This window comes from Delphinus delphis, chromosome 18, assembly GCF_949987515.2.
Source record: "Delphinus delphis chromosome 18, mDelDel1.2, whole genome shotgun sequence".
In the NCBI taxonomy this organism is placed as follows: Eukaryota; Metazoa; Chordata; class Mammalia; order Artiodactyla; family Delphinidae; genus Delphinus; species Delphinus delphis.
The window spans coordinates 6,008,937-6,029,180 of record NC_082700.1 but is presented as its reverse complement, the minus strand read 5'-3'; the positions used below and the strand labels follow the sequence as shown (position 1 = coordinate 6,029,180).

The following is a 20,244-nucleotide window of genomic DNA, read 5'->3' as shown; positions in this document are numbered from 1 at the left end:
GCTCAGCCCAAATGCTCTGGATCCAGGGGCCCACTTGCCTTATAGCCACACACCTAAAAGAGGTATAAATCATACCAGTTATATTTATGACATAAAAGCTACAGCATTTGGTGATCAAAAAGCCAGGTACAGGACTTCCCTGGTGGCACAGTGGTTAAGAATCTGCCTGCCAATGCAGGGGACACGGGTTTGAGCCCTGGTCCGGGAAGATCTCACATGCCACAGGTTCACCACAGCTACTAATCCCATGCACCACAACTACTGAGGCTGCGCTCTAGAGCCCGCGAGCCACAACTACTAAGCCCGTGTGCCAAAACTCTTGAAGCCCACGTGCCTAGAGCCTGTGCTCCGCAACAAGAGAAGCCACCACAAGGAGAAGCCCGCGCACCGCGATGAAGAGTAGCCCCTGCTCTCCGCAACTAGAGAAAGCCGGCAGGCAGCAACGAAGACCCAACGCAGCCAAAAAAAAGCCAGTTATAATTCCCAGGTCTCTGACTTTGCTGACTGGACAGGTGATGTCATTAGTTGAAACAGGGTTTTCAGGAGGGAATTGGATTTATAAGGAAGATGGTATATGTTTTGGACATTTTAAAGTGTGCAGTGTTTTTTTAAAATACTCGGGTGGAAGCTCTGGGTGTCAAGTTCAAGAGAACTGGGTGAGCTTGAGATTTGGGAGTGATGGGTATACTGGTGGTTGATCACAAGTGTGGATGTGACTGACAGGGCAGAAGAGGAGCTGGGACGGAACCTGAGAAACAGTACCCTTGGAGAAGCAAGCCCACTGAGGAAGCTAAGGCGCTCTCAGGGTGACAGAAAGATCGAGTTGTGTCATGGAACCCAAAAAGAGATATTTCAAGAAGGAGGAATTTGTTCAATGGCATCCAAGGCAACAGAGGTCAAGAAAGACAAGCATTGAAGTTAGGTTATGAATTTCTCAGGTAGATAAGACCTATCCAGGTCTGTTTTGACATATTATTGACCAAGGTCATATGATCAGATTATATTGTCTTTCAACAACTTGTGCTTGGAGTTGTATGATTAAACTCTTATGAGCACAGTATTGACAATCACCTACTTAGCAGTCATTGCTTAGTGTAACTAAGATCTTTTCACCACATCTTACTTTGCTGATTTTATCAGAAGCTTAAAAGCCATTTCTTCTTGAAACTAACAAAATCTAGTAGCTACTATATTCTGTTTTGGTTTTGCCACTTGAATATAGCACTGCCTGGTACAGCACAGGTTCTTTTGAGATCAGTATGTCTATTCATGTGTCAGGTGGTAACTCAATTCTCCCACACGTTTTACTGGAATACTACGAAAACGTTTTGAACATGATATGACATCCTTGGTCTTCATTTAACTTGGGTGTATCGTTTATATATTTAGTCCACCTCTTTTCTCTGACATTGCTAACGTACTTCTACTTGGAGCCAATGTGATCATAAGTGGAAATACAAATACAGGTGACATCAAGTGCCGGTACTTGATTACAAGACAATTCAGAATATGCTTACGTTAAAATCTCTAGGTCATTAAACTGAAAACATAAAATTTCAAAATTCTCCTGGAGACCTCTGCCCTGGAAAATCTAGCTTTTGATCCCGTGGTTCCCTGCGAATGCATTCCTCCCCCTTACAAGAAGTAGTAAACCCAGCCCGTTCATCTTCAGGTGTGTTCCTGGTGGGCTTGCTGGGGGTGTACTGTCCCTCCTTTGCCCCGGGGATGTGCTGTATGCACACCTCGAGGGTTTCATCACAATGATCCGGTAAGGCTGTTAATGACCACCTGACAGATAAAGAAATGGACGTTCATAGCGATGAAATAATTAGCCCAAGGTTGCATCACCAAGAAGAGCCAGCGACCTCATTCCAGACCCCGGCTAACCCTGCCAGAAGCACTCTCTCTCCCGCACCCTCCACGGGCGTCCCTACCCGGTCCCCCTCTTCTGCGTTTCTCAGAGCACTTGCCTGGCCCGCACGGACGCTACAGTGGCCTGCATCCCAAAATGTTACTTCTGCAACAAATCTCCTGTGTGCTTCCGTGAGAAGTGATATTCGGACCCAGAAAAGCTCTCTAACCTCAGTCCTTGCACGAACCCCGGGGCTGCCGGCTGCGGCGGCCCCACTGGGGCCTCCGGGGGCGGGCGCTCGGGAGCGACGTCGGAGCGGACCAATCCCCGCGGGGGTGCCGGCCAAGGGGCCCAGTCGCAGGAAAGCAGGACAGCGACCGCCCAGGCGGCGGGGGACCAGCACCCCCGAGGCCCGTCTCCTGGGCCGGAGGCGATGCTCGGCTGGCGCAGCTGAGTCATAGCGAGCGCAGGCCGGGCCGCGGACCCAGCGACAGCCCGCCGACGGCTCAGGGAGCAGCTGCCCGGCGCGCGGGCCCCGCGGGAGCTCGCCGGGCGGAGCCCGCAGGGCCACTCAGGAGCTGAGCGAGGGCTGCGCGGTGAACTGTCACCGTTGTCACTCTGGACGCGGAAGTGCCCTCTCCTGTTTTGCTTTAAAATCAGGCTTGCGGTCTCCCGACCTGTGCATCTGGTCGAATTCAGCGGCAATTCCCCTTCCCATCCCAGCGCGGCGGCGCAGACCCAGCCTCCGTGCGCACTTGCTGCCCAGGAGCCCCTGAAAAGAGACAGCCCCCGAGACTCCGGCCCCGAAAACGGTCAGACCCGCGCCTAGATCGGCAGGAAGACTGTGACCGTGGGGTGAGTTAAAACAACATAAACAAACCCTTACGATTGGAAGCTGCTTTTTAAAGGCCCCCTTCCTGTCCGCTGTTCACAAGCAGCAAAATCAATAATAAACAATTACGTAATTGTCTCGTCCCCAGAGCAACCTCACTGTTTCCCTTATGAAAACCAGCTGGCAGTATTCAGTGTGGGAATTGTAGTGTGACCACTGGATAGCCAAAGTGGTAGACAGCTTATTAAGACTATCTTAAAGAATCATCTCAAGGGCGGGTTGAGTCCTTAAAGGTCCAGCTCTTAAAAATGGTTAAGTATGACAGTCTGAGGTTGTTGTTGTCTTAGGAAGTGCTTACTGCTTTCTGTTCCCTAGTTTGCTTGTTTACTCCACAAAGTTCCCCCAACTTCCCCATCATTGAAAATCTAGCCTCTCAGATAAGAGTGCAGCTGATTATGTCTCTCCTTTTCTTCTTAATAGAATTTCAGCTACCTACCCAAGCGAGATGAAGATTCCATTTGTGGAACCTGCCATCTGCTTTAGTGTATTTGCTATGACTTTGACTGCTCCACTGACAACACAATATGTGTACAGGAGAATATGGGAGGAAACAGGCAACTACAGCATCGCACCCGATAGCAATGTTTCTGAGTGCGCGAAAAACAAAAGCAGCCCAATTTTCACATTCCAGGAGGTAAGAAATCAAAATATTCCTAACACGTATTAAAAAGGGAATGTGCAACAGGATTTTAAAGGAAAGAGGATCCTGCACTCCTCATACATTGATCTCTTAAGGGTCACACGAAAACCCCTAAGTCCCAAACCAAAAGCCTTTATTCTCCTTTCTGTCTGAAGCTTCCTGACACCTTTAATCTGCCTCTTCTACTTAAAACCCCCTTCCTCTGTGACACTGGCTCTTCTCCTTTGTCTCAGAAAATGTCAGGGCAGTCTCATCTCTGTGGTTGTCTCCTTTCTTCTTCCCCACGGAAAGCCTGACAGTTGGGACAGGGCAGGCTGGAATGGTACTTGGTGGCCAGGGGTCGGGTGAAGCATGGGTCCTGCCTTTCCCTTGCCCACTTCCTCCCTACCCGCTTCCGCTTCACGGGCATGACCCAGTTTTCAGTGACCCCAGAAAGTGGACCATCCCTGAAGACTGTGGGCCCGGCGCCAGGGTCTGTCATGGGGTGAGGGTGGCATTCGTCATCCATCATTCGGTGTTATCAAATCAGTTTGACCCCCCAGAGCTGAGGAGCATCTGTGTGAGGATATGGGGGGTGGGGAGCACCCACTTGCGCTCTGAGGACACTGAAAATGTTCAGCCGGATACTCCAGAGCCCTTCCTTCCCCAGGTCCAGCCTCCTCCCCCAGGAGGTACGGCGCCAGTCTCCATTCCCTTAGGCAGTCTTTACCAGTCTACCAGTGTCCAAATGCAAAGCAGAGAGAGCATCCAGATTTGGAAATCCCCCCCCCCCCGCCATGACTGAAAAACAACCACACTTGTAAACTTTGAACTCTTCCCCTTGGGAATATTTTGTGATGGCAAAAGAGTGGCGCTGCTTCCCCAGTCAAAAGATGAAAAGAGTCTAAGGGACTCTGAGTCATCTGCACCCATGGAGAAAAGAACAGATTATTTCTGAACAGCCATGCAGATATCAAGGTTCTGGCCTAGAGTGAGGTCCTAAAAACAGAAGGGCCAACAAGGGGCTCTCCTCTTGGTTTTGTCTCCCTTTAAGAATGTTCCTGTTACATGTATATATCTCCAGGGAGTAAGAAGGTTCCAGAGGTTCATCAGTTTCTCCATTTCATACTGTGAGTTCCTTCACCAGCCCCCTGGGAGCAGTGGGAGGGACAGAGGAGAGGACTTGAGTGTCTGGAAAGGTCGGCTGTCCTCACCCTCTAGAGTGACGGGAGACGGGCCTTGGTCCAGCTGCTTTGGTGACCTCTGTGACTGTGCAGGTGATGAGTATTGGCCCCGCTCCCTGCCTAACCCAGCTGCTGAAAGCCCCCCACTGCCCAGAGCAGGGGTCTCATTTTGAAGATTTCTGCCAAATTTTTTGATCGATTGACTGCTGTTTCACTGGATTAATGTTCAAGAGAACATACCGCCCTAGATCCTTGCCTTACAGTCGGTGCGCTAGAGCTACAGGTGCTTCTTCTAAGATTGGGGAACCAGAAACCATCCCACCCACAACTGGGACAGGGCGTGGCGACCCACTCACCACTCGCTCCTTAGGACAGAGGAACACCTCCTTCTGACCCCTTCCCTGGATCCTGTCCCTGCTCAGCTTCTCAGAGAATATTCTGCCCCCTTTAAATCCGAGAACAAATGTTCCCTGTTCTGTGAGCTTCCACTTAGAGATCTGTGGGCTGTTCTTGTAACCCTAAAAATAAGAGATGTCATAGTACAGGGTCAGCCCCTGATAAAATAAATAAATGACTTTTTCAGCTCAGATTTTTCTCAGATCTCTCCCAAAAGATCAGTTGTGTGTAAGAATACGTGTTGAACCTCCGTTATGCTGTTTTTATTTAACCTTCCCACGTAACAAATATACACACATACGTATTGGTACGCAAGATAGTGTCATGAATTTCAGGGTACAAATATCAGAATAATCGGAGCGATTTCACTTATATTTAACATTTTGAAAGTCTATTTGGATGAAAGTCATATTTTTCAATCTATCTGGGGTTAAGGTATATATAACATATATATTCATATGGATATGGTTCTAACCTATCTTTCAAATCTTCAAGTTTTCTGAGCCCTGTGACTGTAAGTACAACTACATACTTCTCTTGGGCGATGAGATTAATCTCTAAAAGGCCTCTTAACAAAGTGGCAAGGCTGTGGAAGGAAACTCTTGGCAAAGGGCAGAGAGTAGGGAATTCTGGGATGTCTATTGACTTTTGTGGAGGAAGGAATTTTTAAGCCCCTTACCGCCCTCTCCTTCCCTTGTAAATGATTGGTTTTGAAGTGTTACACCGGCCACTGTGGCCTGTTCTCTTCAGGCAGCTTTCAAGATAGGGACTCTGCCACTGAGGGGACAACTTCGGGTCACCCAACAGATCACGAAGTTGTTCTCGCTCAGGAATTTATTTATAAACCTTTTAATAACACAATCCCTGGTTACCAGCAGGTAAGGAATACCTTCTGCTCAACTGGAATATATGCATTTTAGCCTATGAAATTGTGCCTTCCTTAAAATTGATAGCCCTTTCCTTAGTTTATCCCCGTCTCAGTACCTTGTCATTCTGTTCAATCTTGTATAGGAAATAGCTTTTTTTTTTACTCTGATTTCTCCCATCTACCCTACTATAACACATAACACAAAATTCTCCAGAGTTTATAATGTTCAAACACAATTTCTTCTGTCTCAACATTGATTTATGGTTGAAATACGCTTTGAGTTTGTTAAGATCTGAATTTCACAACATGGTTTGCAGATGAGGTGAGTAGTCTGTGTAACAGACTGGGTTGGGATGACAGTAGGAAAAAAGGAGGGGACAGGACTTAGGCGGAGGCGTGGAAATGGGAGGAGGAACCCCACACTGGAACATCTTGCTGAGGAGTTGATTAAACGATAACTGTTTCATTTATTTATTCAATAAATATTTACTTGATGGCTTCTATATCTGTAGGAGATACAAAGATGTGCTCAAAAGATCTAACCTAGTAAAAATGAAACAGCACTGACTGTATGTGGGCCCTGTGTGGAGCACCTTATATTGACTTTAAGTCTCCTGACAGCCTGCAAGGTTGGGACTGTTGACGTTCCCTCTGGTCAGATGAAGAAGCTACAGAGACAAGTCATTTGGTCAGGATCACACAGAGCATGCAAGCTACAGAGGCCTATTTTACTCGATGGTTTGTTCAGTTAATCAATCTGTCTATTGAGTACCTACCCTCCCTGGAAGCGCTGTTCTTGGAGCTGGTGATACTATGGTGAAGTGGACAAGGTTTCACCCCAGCCGGGAGCTTAGATTGTAGGAGGGAAGTCACACAATGCACAGATCGAATAAAATATAATTTCCTGTCAAGGAGCCGGTGAGTCTCTAAGGAGAAGAACAACAAGGATAAGGGGCTGGAGCGCTGGGCGGGATTAGTGGGGTTGCTTTGGATTGAGTGATGGTCAGGGAAGGCCCTTCTGAGGAAGTGGTTTTGAACTGAGGAAGTGAGCTGTGCAACGATCAGGCAGAGGGAACAGCAAGTAGCATGGAGGTTTGTGGGATGGCTTGTCGGCCGAGAGGAGTGAGGAAGGGGAGATGAATCAGAGGCTCCGTGACATGGGGTCGCCCCTCGCCGTGGCAAGGAGTTTGCATTTATTCCAGTGTAAGGAAAGCCACTGGGGGGTTGACAGAGGAGTGACACAAGCTGATGTGTGTTTTTAAAGACCACTCAAACTGTGGTGTACAGAACTGACTGTATTTGAATCCAGATTCCTCTGACTCCAGAGCTCAAGCTCTTAATCAATACACAAAAAAATACAGCTGGGGAATGATAACTGTTCTACGAGAAGGTTCAGAAAAAGGAGTGATGACCCCTGTTTGAGAATTTCAGGGAAATCTAGGTGGGACCTGACTATGGACTGTGCCTGGAGCATAGACCGTATCTGGGGGGAGAGTGGGGATAACGCTGAAGATGAGATCAGGCCACGTCTCGGGGGCCTTAAGTACCAGGCTAAGGAGTGTGGACTTTCCCAGGCAGTGGGGAGACACTGCAGCTTCTGAGCAGGTGAGAGACATGCCGATAGTATGCTGTGGTGCTATGCAACATGTGCCCAGCAGTAGTGTCTGTGATCTGCAAAGTGGTAAGATTGACATTATATTCTGAATTGAATGAAGAGACCAGTTAGATGCCAGGGTGGTCCAGGTGAAAACCAATGGTCCAGGTGAAAACCAAGTGGCAACTATGGGACCATCGAGAAGGTAAAGTGAGCAACTTTAGCGGGACAGGATAGATTGTGTTGGGGGGCATGGACGAAGGGAAAGGCTAGAAGCAAAGATGACTGAAGTTTGGGGTTTGAGGGACCAGAGCATCTCCTGGCAACATGGAATGGCTTGAATTATATAAATATATAAAAATAAAAATAGGCTCACTATTTTAAAAAGCCATTAATTCAGTATCTGATATTTCTGTGGTTAATCATATTTTTGTGGTTTTTAGGGTGCTTTCTAAATATTACATGAATAAATCTTTTTTAAAATGAGTTTAGTAATCTCCATTATAGAAACGGCACATATCCTTTAATATAAAGTTTGGAAAATACAGAAAAGTGGTGAGAAGAAAATGCTTTTAAATCACCCCAAGTTCTTCCCATCATATACCTAGTGTCACGATTGTTACATCTGCCAATGCACGTGTACGTAGTTGTTTTGGGCCTCAGGAAAGTTGAGTTTAGCTCACTCCTTAGTTCATGGCATGCTACCATCTTTAGTCAATACAAAGCTCCTCTTCGAGTTTTATCTTAATTTTTAGTAAATAAAGGAATATTTGTGGAGACACGTGAAAAGGACAGCTGAGCTCTATCTAAATAAAGGCCTATCAGACACGATGTTTACATGTGATATTCATTCCCCTTTAGACAGAAAGGTGTATCATGGGAAAGGGTACCGTTCTTGCTTTAGAACAGTGGTCATGATCTCTTAGTGCTAACTGTTCACAGAAGAAGGAGAAGTCATTACATAACCAGTCCCCGAGGCCTTGGGTTCTGCGGCTCTTCTATGTAAGTCAGACATACACCAATACACACACTTCTATTTTCATGGATTAATGTCTCCACTGTGGTACCTGAATATTGTGACTGAGCATTGATGATTGTATCACCTCTTGATATTTGCCTTGTGAACTGGATGAAGATTTAAGCTATATCAAACCCATGCACTAGAGATTCCCCATCCCTGACCTACTGGCAATATCAAGAAAAAGTATGTACCAGGGTATTTTTAGGCATATTGTATAAGCCTCTGTAAACACTTTGTCTTCTTTTTATTTATTTGCAGGAAGTTCAGAAAAAAGTGTCTCTTTTTAATCTGCAGATGGACATAAGTGGGTTAATTCCTGGTCTCGTGTCTACATTCATGCTTCTGTCTCATAGTGACCACGGAGGACGAAAATTCCCTTTGATTTTGTCTTCTGTTGGTGCTCTTGCAAACAGTGCTTGGCTCTGTTTGCTTTCCTATTTTGCCTTTCCAGTCCAGCTTTTGATTGCATCTACCTTTTTGGTTGCACTTTGTGGCAATTACACCACACTTCTGGGAGCCTCTTTTGCCTACATAGTTGATCAATGTAAAGAAAAGAAACAAAGAACAATTCGAATAGCTGTAATTGACTTCCTGCTTGGAATTGTCACTGGATTAACAGGACTGTCTTCTGGCTATTTTATTAGAGAACTAGGTTTTGTGTGGTCGTTTTTAATTGCTACTATGGCTCTTACTGTTAACTTGATTTATATTTTATTCTTTCTTGAGGATTCGATGAAAGAGCCTTCATCTCAGAATGTTTCTGTATCATGGACTGAAGGCTTTAAAAACTTATTTTACCGAACTTACATGCTTTTTAAAAATAATTCTGGTGAGCAACGATCTTTGCTCTGTTTGTTGCTTTTTACAATGATCACTTATTTTTTCGTGACAGCTGGCATTTCCCCCATTTTTATCCTTTATGAATTGGATTCACCGCTCTGCTGGGATGAAGTTTTAATAGGTTATGGATCAGCGTTGGGTAGTGTCTCTTTTTTCAGCAGTTTCCTAGGAATATGGCTTTTTTCTTATTGTATGGAAGATATTCACATGGCCTTCATTGGAATTTTTACCACCATGGTAGGAATGGCTATGACTGCTTTTGCCAGAACAACATTGATGATGTTTTTAGGTAAGTTACAAATGTAGCCTAGAACTGTGTATTGATGTTTACATAAAATGAATTTAGTCTGTTGGGTGAGAAACTTTAATATAAAATTCTCTATTTAATGCATTTTAGTTCAAGTAAAGGTAATTTGTTTAAAGCTAGCTTTCCAGAAGCTGAAAACCAACTGACTTTAAAGAAAAAAAAAAAAGTTGAATAACCACAATTTTCCAAATTTGCACATTTGCCAAAAAATTGTTTTGAGGAACATCCTTCTTGTGAATCAGTCCTTCAAAATAGCATTCACCAACCTGAATATTTCTTAAAATGATGCTAAGAAGGCTACAATTTTAAGACAAGTGTCTAAAGTATACTCAAAAGATACATTAAAAAAATTCATTGAATATATTCAAGAAGATTTTGCAAATTGATCTTTCAGCAAATTGGTCATTTCATGAATTGGCTTTTGAGGAATCACTTTCTGGCAAATAGGACTGCTTCCTTAACTAGGGCTTGAGTGAGATACTGTGTTTGAAAGGGTTAAAGGATCTGTTAAAGTGGGACCTCAAGAAAGATCCAATTTAGTCTTTTTCTACAAAGGCAGTGTTAACCTCTTGCTACCTTGCAGGGAAGCAGAGTGACCAAACAGAATTGGGCTTAATTTCCATCTACAGCACTAGGTGACCTTGGGCAAGTTACTGAACTACTCTGAGCCCTTGTTTTTTCATCTATAAAATGGGCATAGTGGTACCTAAGTCAGAGGGTTATAACGAATATTAGAAGAGAGAACTGTAAACTACTTAGCGCAATGCCAAGGGTTCAGTAAATGCCAGTTCTCCCTCCCTGTTTCCCTTGGAGTTGCCAACTCCAAGTAAGTTAATATATGTGAAAACATGATGAAAACATAAAGTGGTCTGCAAATGTAATATCTTACCATTTTGTCATATAACTAAAAATGCTACTATTAAGGGTCATAATTTAAGAGCAGAGGCAACTTGTGTTCGTGAAACTATTCACCCACAAAGATGAAGAAGCAAGAAGAAACCAATTTACCAATAAGTAGATCAATATAATAAAAGAATTTTAACGATGAGAATGCCAAGTCTGAAAGAGCAAAAACAGAAAACAAAAAATTTATTAACAGTCGCAACCTGCTAAACATGACGTTACTCTAATAACTAGGGAAACGGATCCATTTCAAGTGGCAGATTATATAGATCTGGACCTGTAACTTCCATGAACTCTTGTTCTCTGCACTAGAATAAGAATTTAAGAGTAAACTTAAACTTGAGAGTAATCTTAAACTGACATGTCTATAGTCTATCTTAATTCATTAAACAGAATTCTACCATTAATTCATTCAGCCGTTAGATGCAATGAGTTAAGATGCTTATAGAAAATGAAGTATTTAGAGGTTAAGTGTTCCGCCTTTAAAATGGACCCTTAGTTTTCTGATTCAGCCAGTAATTTCCAACTGTTCCTCTCACAGTCAGGCTGCCATTCCTTTTCACTGTTGTGCCATTCTCTGTTCTACGGTCCATGATATCAAAAGTGGTTCGTTCTACTGAACAAGGTGAGTTTAATTTGCTTAAGGAACAGAATGAATCTATGATCTGTACCAACTCATATCTGTGTACCATCAGTGTTTGATTCTTCAGGATATTCTGCAACCCTTTTTCTGCACAGAACTCCTTTGGAATTGGTAAGGGCTGTGTTAGGAGAGCTTATATTCAAGCAGGGGAGCCCCTGCCCGGGGCCTGGTGCTTTCGAGGGCTTTCTCTGGAGCTGCCCCGCCCCAAGGGGAGGGGAGACCTCAGGGCCAGGCGATATGCCCCCTGGGAGCCCACAACACTCCCCCCTTCTAGGCTACACTCTGGGTACGTGTGCGTGGGTCCCCATAACTCCCAGCTGAACAGCTCATATCCAGTGAATGCCTTGATGATCCTCTTTCTCAGACCCGTTCTCCTGAGGGTAGACTGTGACCCCAGTGTGCTCTCCTGTACACCAAAGGGGTAGCCAAAGGGTGACTCTCGACAGGAGGGTCTGGCCCAACCTTGGAATCGCAGGGCGGGGTGTCTACACCCACGTGTAAATGACCCTTTCTGAGCAGAACAAGAGGTAGAATACGATGTGGGTGGCTGCAGCCTGCAGGCTGGGGACTGGAGGGTGAGGGCCAGCTCTCCCAGGGCTGTCATGTTCCACATGGAACTCTAAGAATTCTAAGTTTGTGTCTGACCTCCAAATCATTAGGAAGGTATTTTCTCAGAGTAGGGAGACAGAACATACCTTAGTTAACAGTCTGTTAGTCAAAATTATAACTTTTTTTTTTTTGCCTGCGCCACACGTCTTACAAGATCTCAGTTCCCCGACCAGGGATTGAACCCAGGCCACGTCAGTGAAGGCCCAGAATCCTAACCACTAAGCCACTAGGGAACTCCCAGAATTATAACTTTTAAATACTTAGAACTTGTAGGCCTCTAACTGTATTCTTACGCTGGATCCCCCAAATGTTAGAGCTGGGCCTGAGTCAGAGTCCTAGAAAAAACAGCATCCCACTCAGCTGATTCAATCAAGAGACTTCAGGGAAGGGCAGCACAGAGGAGAGGACGGCCCAAGGAGGGAGGGAGCAGAGAAGAAACTGCATAGCCTTCTCCTCCTGGACCCCACTGACCAAATCCAAGGAAGTCCAAGTCATAATATCTGTGGGGTCAGCCTCCCGAGCACAGAGCGGGGCACAGAAGATCCAACAGCTGAAGGGGAGGACAGAGAATGACCAGTACAGAAGGAAAACAGAAATTAAATCTCTAGTTAGGACTGGGTACTTGCTAGATACTAGGCATATGTGGTTGACCTCCTTTTGCTTTGATCATATGAATATTATGAGACCTTGGAGCTTTCTTTTGTTCCATGTCTTAGCCTGGTGCAAATGTTCATATCAAGTGTTTATGAATAATTCATAATTATGCTATTGTACTTATGGCCCTTTAGTCAGCACTGGAGAAGACTGCATAATTCAATAAGGTTGAAAATACATTTCTTCATTCTTTTCCACTCATAAGATGTAGCACATATTCACACAGCTGTTTATAGATTGTGTGATGAGGATTAATTGGAAAACCACCTAGGAATATTAAAACTACAGTATGTAAAAACCTACCTGCTTCCTTGAATTATGCAATGGTTTCTTAGATACGACACCAAAAGCACAACAAAAAAAGAAAAAATAGATAAATTAGACTTTATCAAAATTAAAAACTTTTATGCTTCAAAGGACACCATCAAGAAAGTGAAAAGACAGCCCACTGAATGGGAGACTATATTTGCAAATCATACGTCTGATAAGGAACTTGTATCCAAAATATATAAAAACTATTAAAACTCAGCAATAACAAGAAAATCCAATTAAAACATGTGCAAAGGATTTGAACTGACATCTCCCCAAAGATGTACAAATGGCCAACAGACACATGAAAAAGTGCTCAACATCATTAGCCATCAGGGAAATGCAAATGAAAACCACAGTGAGACCCACCAGGATGGCCAAGATGAAAAAGCCCATAAGGAGTGTTGGCGAGGATGTGGAGAAACTGGAGCCCTCATACGCTGCTGTGGGAGTGTAAAATGGTGCAGCCGTCTTACAAAACAGTTTGGTAGCTCCTCAGAAAGTTAAACAGTTACCTTATGACTCAGCAATTCCACTCCTAGGTATATACCAAAGAGAAATGAAAACACATGTCCACACAAAATCTTGTACACACATGTTCACAGCAGCATTATCTGTAATAGTCAAGAAGCATAAACAATGCAAATGTCCATGAACTGATGAATAAACAAAATGAGGTGTGTCTGTCCAACGGAATATAATTTCGCACTAAAAAGAAATGAAGTAATCATAAGTTGTGCTGCTCAGGGAAGTTCAGCAACAAGCTAGAGCTACTTCATGAGACGGTTGTTTGTCAGAACACAGCACGGCCTGACCGAGTTCCCAACAAGAAAGGACTCAAGCGGCTGCATAATAGGATTAGCACCATACCACCTGTCCCCGGCTGTAGCAAGGGATCAGAAATAAAATGAAACAATAACGTAGATACATAACTAGGAGAACTTCTTTCCAATTAAACTAACTTCCTGTATTGTCATAAATCATAGAGGCAGTAAGTCCATATGCTACTTGATGACTGGTAATTGCCCTTGAATGAAGCTTTTATTCATTCATTTGACAAATATATATTAAATGTCTACCAGGTGCCAGCACAGCTACGCCCTGGGGACACAGCAGTGAAAAAAGCATATGTGCCCTTGACATTGACAGAACTTTCATTTTGGTCAAAAGAAGACATATCTCTGATAACCCAGCATTCTGCATAGAGATGTTTGTTTTATGAACATGTGTCCTGTTGTTCAGTGAAGACTTTGAAGCAATGTATGAGAATATGTATAATAAAGTGAAAGTTTAAATAGATAAAAATCAATACACAGTCTAAAAGATCAAGACCATGGGGAAAGTTAAAGTCTAGACATGTAAACTATAACCAAGCTAGATCCTCAAGCTTGCCCTTTTCCTTCCTATCAGTCCAATCAAACACAATTATTTACAGGATTTGCACTGTCTGTAAGAAAAATATATTACAATTTGTCATGGAAAAGTAAACTTGGCAAAGTAGGGAACAAGCAATGGTTTAAGAGTCTGCAGAAACTACGTAGGAACTTATGCCACGGAAGCCACAGAGAGCTGAGAACAGCCACAATTGTAGTGATGCAGAATTTGACAAAGAGGAAAAAAAGCACATCAAGATGACCAGCTGTCTTTCGTAAGTTTCACTCTTCAGTCAGTATGGTCTTGGATTCCAGACTAAATTCAAAACTTGTAGAATAATGACCATTTCTCTGATTGTGAGCTTGGGCCGACCATGCAGCCATTTCAGGCTTCTTAAGCAATGCTCCATGGCCTGCCCTTTCCCACACTCGGCATGTGGCAAGCGGGAAGGACAGCAGAGTCCCCTCAGAGGGGAGCCAGTTGTAAGCACGTAAGACAGAAAAATACGTTTTAAAGAATCACTCAGTGTCAGACTGTGGCGTAACCTTCACTAGAGCACCGAGCACTTATGTAGTTACTTGATGAGTCACACAGGAATCTCGTGTGACTGAACTTTTTGTTACTCTGGAGGAAGAGAGCAAATTCAAATTGCAGAATGTATGGTAAGAAGATTATCTCTCTGCCTTGCCTGTCACTCTTGCCAGATCTGACTTGACCTTTCAGAGGGCCGGTGGGTGGGACGTTGCTTGCCTGGGAGCCATCCTGCCCCTGCAGGTGTGTCCCAGATTAGCGCAGGGACTGAGAGTGGAAGGTGGCACCTCGAACCTCAGGGGCAGGTGGGGCTGCGTCTTAGGCTGTAGCAGGGACGGGAGATGCGGCAGATTCCACACGCCTCAGCTTCCAGTGCCTTTTAGCTTTGCCGCACGGACCCTGGAAGTACTGATCCAGCTCCTCTCACACCAGGTCCAGGGAGAACTCCTGAGCTCCGTTTCTTCACCCACAAAACGGGTGACTGCCTTCTCAGGGATTTTGAGGGAGTAGCTTTCCTTCACCAAGCAGTGACCCCAGGGCTGCACTTTTCACTGAGTAGCCATTTTCTGCATTATTTTTGTTTGTTGTTTTGTAACTCAGCCTTTTCTCTCTCTCCCTCCACACCCTGACCCCAAACAGGCACCATGTTCGCTTGTCTCGCTTTCTTAGAAACACTTGGCGGAATCACTGCAGTTTCTACTTTCAACGGAATTTATTCAGCCACTGTTGCTTGGTACAAAGGCTTCGTCTTTCTGCTCTCCGCTGTTTTATTACTAATTCCAGCCATCAGTCTATGGTATGTCATTACTTTTTATCCTTTTATCAAAGGATAGATGGATTGAATTCCCTGACCTCACCAGTGCAATTACATAGATCTGTTGAAGTTTTGCCTTGGAATGTACTTTTCTCAAGAACTTTTAGACATGAAGACATCTGTCAATAATTTTGGAGACTTAGAAAGAAAGAGACAGTGGTGTGGCCAACCAGGACTAAGAGAAAGAAACACTGGGTTAGACAGAGACTCTGAGAAGTTACCCCTTATCTTTAAATATGAACAACTGATGAATTTAGTGTCTAAGAATATATATGTATTATCAGTACATATATATTCATATGTATATTCAATACACATATATTCTAGGAATATGTATATACATATATATACATTCAAACAATGACTTCCTACAGTATAATATCCCCTGAAGGTCACAGATTACTCTAAGAAGATATACTTTAATACAGATCCTTGGGTAAATGACAAGAGCAGAGAGCATGCACTGGATATTAAGAATTCTCTTTCCTTTACAGAGAGTTGGCTTATTTGATGATTTCCTTTTCAAATGTAAATATCCAAGTAAATACAAACTACAAAATTCTATTTGTGAATAGTACATAGAATAAAAAGACCAGAGGCATAAACTTACAAGAAATATGTATTCTCCCTGTCCCTTTCAATGAATAAAATGTGTAAGCCAACTAGATAAGTGGTTGTGAAAACGCACAAGCAAATATATTTGACACATTCTCTGGGGCCCAAGCATTGAGCTAAGAGCTCATTAACCTGCCTCTGCTGGGCTTGCCCATTTCACACGGCTGCCGCAGAGCAGGGTGATGGGGATGGGTAGAAGGTGGGGCACAGGGTCTGGCATCTGCCTTCCCCTAAGCACTGTGGGCTGTGGCTGCGTGGGAGGGAGAACAGAATCTATCCACACAGGCTTTAAACTCTGCCATGGCTGTGAACTCCTTAAAGGGCTGGCCTGCGTCTTATTCAGAGTAGGACCTCAGTACATACTGTCTCAGTGGGATGCTGATACCTAGATCTGTGTTAGGAGGACTACAATAGTATTTACGGTGCCTCTGTAACTGTGATGAAAAGCTATTTTTACTAGGTATCTTTTGAAAAGGAGACTATCACCTATTGAATTGGCAAAATTAAAACTCCATGCTTTGCTAGTGAGCACGTGATGAGACCATCAGCCTTATACTTTGCTGGGAGTAGTGTTATTCGGCATTATCGTTCTTGGAAAGCAATTCGTGAACATGTATCAAAAGCTTCCCAAAAAAATTCATGGTATTTGAACCAGTGATCCCATTGAGAATCCTATCCTGAGGAAATGATCAGAAATGTCAAAAATTTATATATAAACAAGTTCATTATGGCAAAAAATATTTTAATGACCAAAATGGCCAATAACAGGAAATGGTTAAGTAAAGGATGGTGCATCCGTATCATGAACAATGACTTTAGTAAGAACTGTATTACATGGGAAGTAGAATAATGGGTCATGTTAATTTTATTCTTCATATATTTATAAATACTCTGTTATGAACACATATAACTTTTATAATTGGAAAAATCAGTGCAGAGAGATTAAAGGTCATTGTGCTTTTAATAATGCATCTAGTGTAAATGTAGTTGGTCTTCTGAGATTTTTTTTTAATCTGTTCAATATTTTTAAAATTAAAATTGCAGGTTATTTTCATTATTTCCTGATGTCTTCTATCCTAGCTTCAGTTATAGGTATTAAACATGAACTTCAGTAATAGCTTTAGTTACAACTATTTTATGTGGACTATGTGGTGGAGACAATGGGACAGATGGACATTTTAGGGATCTGGAAGGGGAAGAACTCATGTAGATTTTTTTAATTTTTATTTTCAGAAAGCTATGCATAACAAGCCTGTTAGATTCAAAATACCAGTATCCTCCTTCTTTGTGTAATTTATTAAAAGCCATGTAACCAGGGAAAAGATGGAATACAGATTATTTATTATTTATGTATTGCCTTAATCGATGTCTTATTTGCTTTGGCAGTGCTGTCAAGTGCATCAGCAGGAATGCGGGAAGCTATGTCCTTCTTATACAAGAAGAATCCAGCGAAGACACTTCAGACAGATGATTAATTGTGAATAAAAAAAATCCAAATGCTCATATCATATACTCTTGACTTCTGAAGGATATAAACTAGCTCCACAAACAGTACTTCATGAATAATCAATGCTGCAAGTCCTTTCTTCTAAACTAAACAGTCAGAAATAGTTGCTGCTCTAGCTTCTTACAGCACCGTGCACTTTGAGCACTTTATGAAGACCACGTGACATATTCCCAGTAGATAAAAGAACAAATCTCAAGACACCTCCCACTTTGGGATTTACCAAAGAAACTGAAACTTATCGGTATAAAATGGGACTAAGAAATCTGATACAATCAAAAGCAATAATCTCCCTGATATACTCCAGTCTCTCACATTAAGACCAAGAAGAACTCTTTGTCTGACTCAGTTTCTTCATCTGCAAAATGACTTTTTGACCCCTCTCAAAGATTTTGAAGGCATAACTGTTGAAAATTATGATGTCAGTCGCTTATAGAAGAATGATAGAAGTTTCAAGTATTCATAATATAATTTTCTTCTACTTGGGTAATGCTTTGTTTTTTAGAGCCCATCAAGGTGTTAGTGATAGTCAAAGCTCTCAGTAGCTGCAATATCCTTCAAAGGGAAGCACTTTAATGAATACATTTTCACTTTTCCTAATATGTTTCATCAGTGACAGGCATGATAATATTTCCGTAAGTAACACAGGGGTGACTGAAAAAAGAGATTACAAATAGTCCCTACAGAAATGTAAAAACTGAGTAAACAGGCAATCATGATGTAAAGTAACTAGTACTTATAGAGTCAATATTCACTCCTTCTTTCTGTCAAAGGGTATCCATCTCTTACTGCCTTATACTCATCCTGGGACCACCATGGTCCCTGAAAACACCGCATCCTCTCCTGCCTCCTGTCTGCACACAAGGTTCCACTGGGCCTTCTTCCCTCCCTACGTTGAAACTTTTAAGTCTCAGCCAAGGCATTGCTTCCGCTTCCTCCGTGTCCCTTCCGAACATTTCTACCCTCCCCTCCTGCCCACCTCCACCCCCCCACCCCCGTCCCTGCAGGGCCCCCACAGCTCTCTGGGTACTGCCATCCAAGCATTTTCCCTTGTCTTGTAATGTTTGTTCCCCTACTTGACAATGAGCACCTTGAGGACAGGGACAATCTTTGATTCCTCATTATATCCACAATAAAATTTGAATTAAATGAACACAGAGTTTTGTTTTCACTTGTAAAAATCATTTAAAGCTATATATTTAATGCATTATGAGAGTAACCACTGATACCATGCCATAGTCATTAAGCCAGCCTTGCAAATAAATTGAAAAATATGTAGCCCATATGCATTTATATTTTATGGTATTTTCACAGGTCCTTCAATATCTCCCATTTTCTAAGTTTCCATATATACTAACACAAATGTCTTGAAGTACACCTAGCTGATTAACTCCTTTGTAATCTCTTGAAAGTAGGTAGTCTTCTGTTTCATAACATTGTTTACGGCTTTTTCCTGTAAGGTAATCAATGATTGCTTGACCAGCAAATAGCACTCACAATTTAAAAGACTGGAAATTCTTTTTTCCAAGACCATTCCCTTCAGGTTTAGCTAATGTCTTCTGGGCTATTCTCAGATTGACTGACGGATTGATTTTTGTTTTACTTCCTGTACAATGCTCTTCCCAGAACAAAATAAAAAGTACTTTATGGTTTACAAAATGCTATGTCAAGTTATTTTACCCTCTTAATAACCCTGCAAAGCAGATCTTCCTTTTTCCCATTTTATGGACAAGGAAGGCAAGTCTCAGGCTTCACCTGACCATGGTTATTCAGCTACCACTAAGCAACAGGATTACACAGAGATGGGTTTGGCACTGCTGAGGTTCTTCACAGAAGGGTGTGACAGATTATAAATCCAATATTGAGAATTGTATCAAGGAGAGTATAAAGTGCCCCCCCAAACACATAAGCACTACCAGTACCCAACTAACTGCCCATAAGATTGACTTTTTTGAGTTAGATAAGGTCTACAACAAAGTCCCTTCCAGCTCAACCTTCCCTGATTTTACACATTCCACCTGAAGTGAAGAGAACACACATGGGAATGTTTAATACAGTGGGAGGATTAACAGACAGTTTCTCAGTTGAGCAAAGACCATTTGAGATGCAGTAAGTGTATAAGGGGACTGGACTGGGGTAGCCCAGGGTAAGAACACAGCATGAATGGGCTTGGCCATCTCCAAAGAGTCTGTCCTAAGAGATAATTAGTAAATGGGATGCCAGGAGCCTAGAGAAGCATGCAAGCTGATGGGGGTATTTAGCCAAGACATGGGGTGGCAGGGGTGGAGGGGAAGCTATTATCTAACCTCCTGTAATGTGACCTGATTACCTAACTATCTGAACAAAGAATATTAATGGATGACTTGTTTTTATGGCATCTATATAAAGAGGAACCAAAAGGAAAAACATGTTCCTTTCATCTAGGACTGTACAAGGGCGGTTAGGTATACCATATCTAACAGAAATAAATATTTTCATCACTCGGGAGGGTGTATTTCCGTTTCTATGAGGCTGGACTATTCAGTAGGATCCTCCATAGCCTGTACTGCACAACACAAGAAACCCCTTTTCTCCACTCTTATGCTCACTAAATAATCCTCTGGTTACTCACTCAGTATCCAAAAATCTTGCTAATAACAATAAGGTGCCCTAAGTTCAGTCTTTCTTAAAGAAATGTCTGTATATCAGGACCACCTGAGGAATTTTTAAAAAATC

At 42.8% G+C, this 20,244-nt stretch overlaps 1 protein-coding gene across 2 annotated transcripts; it reads left to right on the top strand.

Annotated features, from left to right (window-relative positions):
- Positions 1–2,480: 2,480 nt before the first annotated feature.
- SLC46A3 (solute carrier family 46 member 3) lies at positions 2,481–19,173 on the top strand. 2 transcript variants are annotated; one of them, XM_059995934.2, is made up of 6 exons: positions 2,481–2,707; positions 3,165–3,378; positions 8,685–9,555; positions 11,018–11,101; positions 15,236–15,392; positions 17,412–19,173. In XM_059995934.2, exons 2-6 carry the CDS (start codon positions 3,190–3,192, stop codon positions 17,494–17,496), a joined length of 1,386 nt encoding a protein of 461 aa, XP_059851917.1. In that variant the 5' UTR covers positions 2,481–2,707; positions 3,165–3,189; the 3' UTR covers positions 17,497–19,173. The 2 variants fall into 2 exon arrangements, with proteins under 2 accessions (XP_059851917.1, XP_059851919.1); XM_059995936.2 differs by lacking the exon at positions 11,018–11,101.
- The last annotated feature ends 1,071 nt before the right edge of the window (positions 19,174–20,244 follow it).